The 7,725-nt window shown below is 50.0% G+C and overlaps 1 protein-coding gene across 4 annotated transcripts in view; it reads left to right on the plus strand.

The window, feature by feature from the left end:
* The window catches only part of VPS13A (vacuolar protein sorting 13 homolog A), a 339,425-nt gene that overhangs the window by 193,329 nt on the left and 138,371 nt on the right, over positions 1-7,725 (plus strand). For all 4 annotated transcript variants that reach the window (XM_032790455.2, XM_032790457.2, XM_075067294.1 and 1 more), the window contains one exon: positions 329-685. In XM_032790455.2, coding sequence (XP_032646346.1) covers positions 329-685 — 357 coding nt within the window. The remainder of the gene's footprint in view (positions 1-328; positions 686-7,725) is intronic.

The raw sequence follows: 7,725 nt of genomic DNA on the forward strand, positions 1-7,725 counted from the left end.
TAGAGGTCTCAGTCTTACACATATTTGAAAGCTGTTCTGGAAGGCAGACAGAAGGGGAATGGCTTAACCCCAAAGCAAGTCTGAACTGTCTTTAGTGTATGGAGAGAGAAGTAAAGCATATGAGTGCTAAAATGAGGGAGAGTCAGTCCCAAAAAGAAAACAACCAGGTGCTGTAACAAATATTCATTATAATTTTGAAACTGTGAAAGCAGTAACTAGTTAGTTCAAGAGATTACTTTAAAAAGTGGTTATTGATACTCCATATACTTAGTTCCTTGTTTTCCATATACCCAACAGCACTGAATAATCAATTTTTTTCCCCTCATAGGTTTCACCCATTATCATAAATACAGTGATTACTATTACATCGGCACTTTCTCCAACTACAGAGACTTCAGAAGAAGAGATCAGTCCAATTCCTCCAGACCTATGGGATAAGAAAGATATAAAAAATTTAAAAATGTGGTTTCTTGAAAAGTCAAATGAAAATGAAAATAAAAATACAGCAGCTGAGTTGGTTCTCACAGGGGAGACTTTAAATATGAGAATTGAATCAGTCATTGTAACTCTTGAAGCTGGAGTTGGTCACAGAACGGTACCTATGCTTTTAGCAAAGTCGTCGTTTTCCGGAGAAGTCAAAAATTGGAGTACGCTCATCAACCTCCATTCCCAGCTTGAACTGGAGGTAAGGATATAATATGACACTTTTCCCAAAAGCAGGTGTACTAAAGATTATGAAACTGACTCGTTACTTAGACAAGGCTTATGAAAGAAACTTTTGACAAGTAAAGGTGATATTTTTGTCTTGCAGTTAAACTTCGGGGGAGGGGAGGAGTGCCTTGTGGAGCACAACCTTCCATTGTTCACTATGTGCAGGGTCCCTTGTACTTCACTGCAACAACCCTAAGTTATGGAGCAATCCTAAATTCCCTGACAACATTAATTTATTCTATCACAAAGTTACTACCATTCATTCCCAGCCTCCTCACACTACACACAATTGTGGCTCATAATTGAAAATACTTATTGACATGAAATTCATCAGTTATTTTAGATAGGAGCTGTATTTGAGCATGGATTTTTGCTATCTTTGTTTGCATTCCTGTAATGCCTATAGATTCAACCAAGATCAGTTCTTCTTCGAGTGCTTGCTCATATTGATTCCAATTAGGTGTGCGCGCGCTGCCTGCACGTTCGTCGGAAGATTTTTACTCTAGCAACACTCGGTGGATCGGCTGGGTCGCCCCCCTGGAGTGGCGCCATTGTGGCGCCGGATATATACCCCTGCCGACCCAACGGCCCTTCAGTTCCTTCTTACTGCCTGTGACAGTTGTTGGAACTGTGGAGTGCGGCTTTGCTGATCTCCATGTCCCTAACTACTCGTAGTTCTTTGCTGTTTATTGTGTGTATAGTTCAAGTTTTTGTAGTTATAGTTAGTATTAGTTGTATTTATAGTTAGTGTATATAGTTTAAGGGGGGATTGGGGATTAGCCCCTTTTCCTCCACCCCAGTACGGGCCCGTGCCCAAGGCACCGGGATTCAAACCGTGCTCAGCGTGCCAAAAGCCGATGCCAATAGGGGATCCCCATGACTCCTGCCTCAAGTGTCTAGGGGAATCCCACTTTACTGATAAGTGCTGCATCTGCAAGTTGTTTAAACCAAGGACGAAGAAGGAGCGGGACTTGCGATTGAAACAGCTCCTCATTGAGTCGGCACTTAGTCCTGCAGCGTTAGTACCGAGCGCCCAACAGACCGTTTCTGTAAGGAGTGCCCCTTTGGCCCCGGACCGCTCCGGTACTGAGAATCCATCAGAAAACCGGCCCTCCGTTGGTCCAACAGAGAGACGTCGTTCAAGATCACGGTCTCACAGATGCTCTCGATCACACCGTTCCCGCTCCCGCTTGCAGTCCCGGCACCGCTCTCCGTCACGGTACTGGTCGCACTCGCGGCACTGTTCGACATCTCGTTCGCTGGCCGGATACTCCCGGTACCGATCCGACTCATGGCACCGCCTTTGGCACCGTGTATCCCACAGTCACTCCAGACGACAGGGCTCGAGATCCCGGTCGACCTCCCGGCACCGCTACGGTAGAAAGTCCTGGTCTCGCTCATGGTTCCGTTATAGCTCCCGGTACCGCTCCTCGGTACCGCCCCGAGGTCGAGCATCCAGAACAGTGGCGCCCTCCCAGGATCTGTCGGCACCGCCGTGGCCATTGAGACACAGATCGGTGTCATCGCAGGCTGGTAGCGCATCCTGTCTTCAGGAGCGTGACTCTGACGTCCCCAGCCACATATTCCCAGAGAGCCAGAGCCACGAGCAAGGGCCTCATCACTGGTTCTTCTGGACACTGTGGGCATATCACCAGGACCAAGGTGCTCCATCAGTGGCTCCACGGTCAGCCCCGTCAGAACACCAGGTACCAGAGGCGACAGTAAGCTGCCCCCCCCCGCCCCCCGGGCACAGATGAGGCTCCGATACCATCTGCAGATACCCAGGTTCCACCTGACACAGATGACGCTCCTCAAGTGCAGGAGGCCCCACAGGACCCCCTGGTCCCGGGCCTCTCCTCCCCCTCCTCCTCCTCATCTGACGAGGCGGTGGCGGGAACATCCTCCTCAGGGCCTCCACCAATTGATCTCAGGGCCCATCAAGACCTTTTGAGACGAGTGGCTCAGAATATGAACTTACAGGTGGAGGAGGTCCCTGAAATAGAGGACCCTGTCATGGACATCCTATCGGCTAATGCACCTACTAGAGTGGCTCTTCCATTTATCCGCACCATACAGGCTAATGCAGATACCATTTGGCAATCCCCAGCCTTGATTTAACCTACAGCAAGGGGAGTAGAGAGAAAATATATGGTCCCCTCAAAGGGGTATGAATATCTCTACATTCACCCATCTCCTTGCTCTTTAGTGGTGCAATCGGTGAACGAGAGGGAGCATCATGGCCAGCTAGCCCTGGCTCCTAAGTCAAAGGAGGCTAGATGCATAGACCTCCTAGGCCGCAAAATATACTTGGCCGGGGGTCTCCAACTTACGGTGGCAAATCAACAAGCCCTCCTAAATAGATATAACTGTAACACGTGGGTGTCCTTGAGGAAGTTTACGGAGCGTCTTCCCCAGGAATCCCGTCAAGAATTTACAGCCCTACTTGAGGAGGGTAAAAAGGTAGCAAGAACCTCCCTCCAAGCCTCTCTGGATGCAGCGGACTCTGCAGCCAGAACCCTAGCGTCAGGGGTGACGATGAGGCGTATCTCCTGGCTCCAGGTATCAGGCCTTCCCTCTGAATTACAACAAACTATTCAGGATTTGCCCTTCGAAGGCCAAGGCCTGTTCTCAGATAAAACTGACCCCAGATTGCAAAGTCTGAAGGATAATCACGTTATAATGCACTCGCTGGGTATGCACACGCCAGTGACCCAAAGCAGGACCTTTCGGCCCCAGCCACACCACCCTGACGCCCCGCCTAGGTCGCATCAGGACTTTAGTAGAAAGTGTGGTGCAGGGAATCGTTGGAAACAGTCTGGCCCTCAGGGAAGTCAAAATCAGGCGCCCCCTAAACCACCAGCGGGGCCCAAGTAGAACTTTTGATGGGATGCCCTAGGTCGCCCCACCAGTTGCTCTACTGGATCCTTCTCCTCCCTTTTTCAACCGCCTCTCACAATTCCTCCCTGCCTGGTCCCAGCTAACTTCAGATCATTGGGTCCTGCGCACGGTGGAAGTGGGATACTACCTCCAGTTTGTTTCAACCCCGTCTTCCCACTCTCCCTCCCTGTCCCTCTTCAGGGACCCCTCTCATGAGCAATTCCTCTTACAAGAGGTCCAGTCACTCCTAGCCATGGGAGCCATAGAGGAGGTGCCAAAAGACATGAGGGGCAAGGGATTTTATTCCCGCTACTTCTTAATCCCCAAGGCAAAGGGAGGTCTACGACCTATCCTAGACCTGCGAGAACTCAACAAATTCATGATAAAGCTGAAGTTCCACATGGTAACCCTGGGGACCATTATCCCGTCCCTGGATCTGGGAGACTGGTATGCCGCCCTCGATATGAAGGATGCGTATTTCCACATCTCAATTTACCCACCACACAGAAGGTACCTCCGTTTTGTGGTCAACCATCAACACTTTCAGTTCACTGTGCTTCCATTTGGCCTTTTTACAGCTCCACGTGTGTTCACAAAATGCATGGCTGTAGTCCCCACCTCCCTCCGGCGTTGTCGGGTACACGTCTACCCGTATCTCGACAATTGGCTCATTCGAGGGACTTCCCAGTTACAAGTGTCGCAGAACCTGCGCATCATCAAAGACATCTTCGAGAGCCTAGGCCTGATGATCAACACAGAGAGGTCTACTCTGACACCCACGCAGAGAATAGACTTCATTGGGGCAATCCTGGACTCCAATCTGGCCAGATCCTTTCTCCCGCAGTCGCGTTTTCAAGCAACGACTTCAGTTATTCGAGGTCTTCAAACCTTCCCGACAACGTCGATGTGCACCTGCCTCAGCCTAGTAGGTCACATGGCTGCCTGCACCTTCGTGACCAAGCACGCGAGGCTTCGCCTCCGTCCCTTTCAAACCTGGCTTGTTTTAGTATACCAACCATGCAGAAACAGCCTGGACTCGTTGCTCACTGTTCCCTGGAAGGTTCTGGGCTCCCTACCTGGTGGCTAAACCCCACTCTAGTCTGTGCAGGGATGCCATTCCACCCACCGCAACCCTCTATGCCCGTAACCACGGACGCGTCATCTCTGGGTTGAGGTGCCCACCTCGAGGGCCTTCGCGCTCAAGGCCTCTGGTCGCCTTAAGAGCTGGCCTTGCACATCAATGTGCAAGAGCTGAGAGCGGTCCGTCTAGCCTGCCAGGTGTTTCGAGAGCATCTCCAAGGCCGTTGTGTATCAGTGTTCACGGACAACACAACGGCCATGTTTTACATAAACGAGCAGGGCGGAACACGCTTCTCCCTCCTTTGTCAAGAATCCATCCACCTCTGGGACTTTTGCATAGCCCACTCGATCGATTTGGTAGCGTCTTTTCTCCCAAGAGTCGAGAACACTCTGGCGGATCACCTCAGCAGATCCTTCTTGTCTCACGAGTGGTCGATTCGTCCGGATGTCATCTATTCTGTTTTCTGGAAGTGTGGGTTTCCCCACATAGACCTCTTTCCCTCCCGAGAGAACAGGAAATGCCAGGTGTTCTTCTCCTTCCAGGGATGCTCCCCGGGCTCCCTCTCAGATGCATTCCTGATCCCTTGGAAGAGGCACCTACTCTATGCCTTCCCACCGTTTCTGCTCATCCACAGAGTCTTACTCAAGCTCCGCAGGGACAGCGCCCACCTGATCCTGATTGCTCCAGCGTGGCTGAGGCAGCACTGGTACACCATGTTGTTCGACCTCTCAGTGGCAGACCCTATTCCCCTGCCACTCTGGCCGGATCTCATAACACAGGACTTCGGCAGGCTTCACCATCCGGACCTGCAGTCTCTTAACCTCACAGCATGGTTGCTGCGTGGTTGAGCCAGTCTGAGTTGCATTGCTCTGCCTCGGTCCAGCAGGTGCTCTTGGGCAGTAGGAAGCCTTCCACTAGGATAACATATCTGGCCAAGTGGAAGTGTTTCCCCTGATGGTGCGCTCAGCTTAACTCAGTCCCTACGCAGGTGTCCGTTCCTACTGTCCTGGACTACCTCTGGTCCCTGAAAGAACAGGGCCTAGCAGTCTCTTCCATAAAAGTGCATCTGGCAGCCATCTCCACCTTCCACCCAGGGGAATATGGCCTATCAATCTTCTCTCACCCATAGTTTCAAGGTTCCTCAAGGGATTGGAATGTTTGTACCCGCAAGTCAGATGCCCGACCCCTACCTGGGATCTCAACCTGGTGCTAGTCAAGCTTATGGGTGCTTCTTTCGGACCACTGGCCGCCTGCTCACTGCTGTACCTTTCCTGGAAGACAGCCTTCCTCGTCGCTATTACTTCGGCAAGATGAATATCTGAGCTTCGGGCCTTGACAGCAGACCCCCTGTATGCAGTATTCCATAAGGACAAGGTACAGCTGCAACTACACCCCTCCTTCCCCCCTAAAGTGGTGTCCACCTTTCATGTCAATCAAGACATCTTCCTCCCAGTCTTTTTCCCGAAACTGCACCCATCACATTGGGAACAACAGCTGCACACCCTAGACGTTCGCAGGGCTCTTGCCTTTTATATCGAGAGAACAAAACCCTTCCGAAGGTCACTTCAGCTCTTTATAGTTGTGGTAGACCGGATAAAAGGCCTACCAGTCTCATCCCAACAAATTTCATCTTGGATGACATCCTGCATCCGTACATGCTATGATTTGGCTCACGTTCTGGCTAGCCACCTCACCGCCCATTCTACTCGGGCTCAAGCTTCATCTGCCGCCTTCCTGGCCCATGTTCCCATCCAGGAAATATGTCGGGCAGCTACCTGGTCATCGATTCACACTTTTGCCTCACTTTACGCATTGGTTCAACAGTCCAGAGATGATGTAGCATTTGGCTCAGCAGTTTTGCATTCTGCAACATCTCACTCTGATCCCACCGCCTAGGTAAGGCTTGGGAGTCACCTAATTGGAATCGATATGAGCAAGCACTCGAAGAAGAAAAGACTGTTACTCACTTTTGTAACTGTTGTTCTTAGAGATGAGTTGCTCATATCCATTCCAAACCCGCCCTCCTTCCCCTCTGTCAGAGTAAATGGCAAGAAGGAACTGAAGGGCCGTTGGGTCAGCAGGGGTATATATCCAGCATCATAACAGCGCCACTCCAAGGGGCGACTCAGCCGACCCACCGAGTGTTGCTAGGGTAAAAATCTTCCAACGAATGTGCACGCGGCGTGCGCACACCTAATTGGAATGGGTATGAGCAACACCTCTCGAAGAACAACAGTTACAAAGGTGAGTAACCATCTTTTCTGCCACGCACTGTACAAACATAGGTGATCCATACCTTGAAGAGTTTATAATATAATGCCCCACTCTGGCAAATAATGCCTGCTTAACGTCATACCTGTGAGTAGTCCCAGTAAAGTCAAGTCAAAGTTTGTGGGATTGGGACATACATAGACAAGACAGCCATATAATGGGAGAAAGATGTAGAGTACAATTTTCGAAAGCTCCTAAGTCTCTCTGAAAATCAGTGAGACTTGATTTAGTGTCCTAATTCATTTTTAGAAATGGGTTTTAGGTCCAGATTGTTAAAGATATTTAGGCACCTAAGAATTCAGACAGATATGTATGGGATTTTCAGAAGTACCTAGATATGTAACTCCCATTGATTACAGCAGGAGTTAAGCATCAGTGCTTTTCTGAAAATCCCACTGGGTGCCTGTGTGCATCTTAGGCATGTAAATACTTTAACATATTTGACCTGTAGTACTTTGAAAAACTTTACTCATAACCTACAAGCAGAGTAGTTTGCAGCAAGATCTTGAAAGAGCAACCGTTGCTTATGAGCAACATTTCCCCTGTGAACACTTTCCTTTCTGTGAATTGTCAGCGCTCCCCATAACAGCAATAATCACTTACGAGCAACATACCAAAAGAACACTGATACGTTGCTACCTGCTGTGGCAAATTGCCGGTATTGTTCTCTGGGTCTCGCGCTTTTTCTTCTCTGGGGTAGGTTCAGGGCGATATTGCTTGCCTCTGAACCAGTTCTTAATCATTCCCCTAGTGTCCTTGGAGGAGGGGAGTGGAGAGGGAGGGAC

The sequence above is a fragment of the Chelonoidis abingdonii genome, chromosome 6 (genome assembly GCF_003597395.2).
Source record: "Chelonoidis abingdonii isolate Lonesome George chromosome 6, CheloAbing_2.0, whole genome shotgun sequence".
Taxonomy (NCBI): Eukaryota; Metazoa; Chordata; order Testudines; family Testudinidae; genus Chelonoidis; species Chelonoidis abingdonii.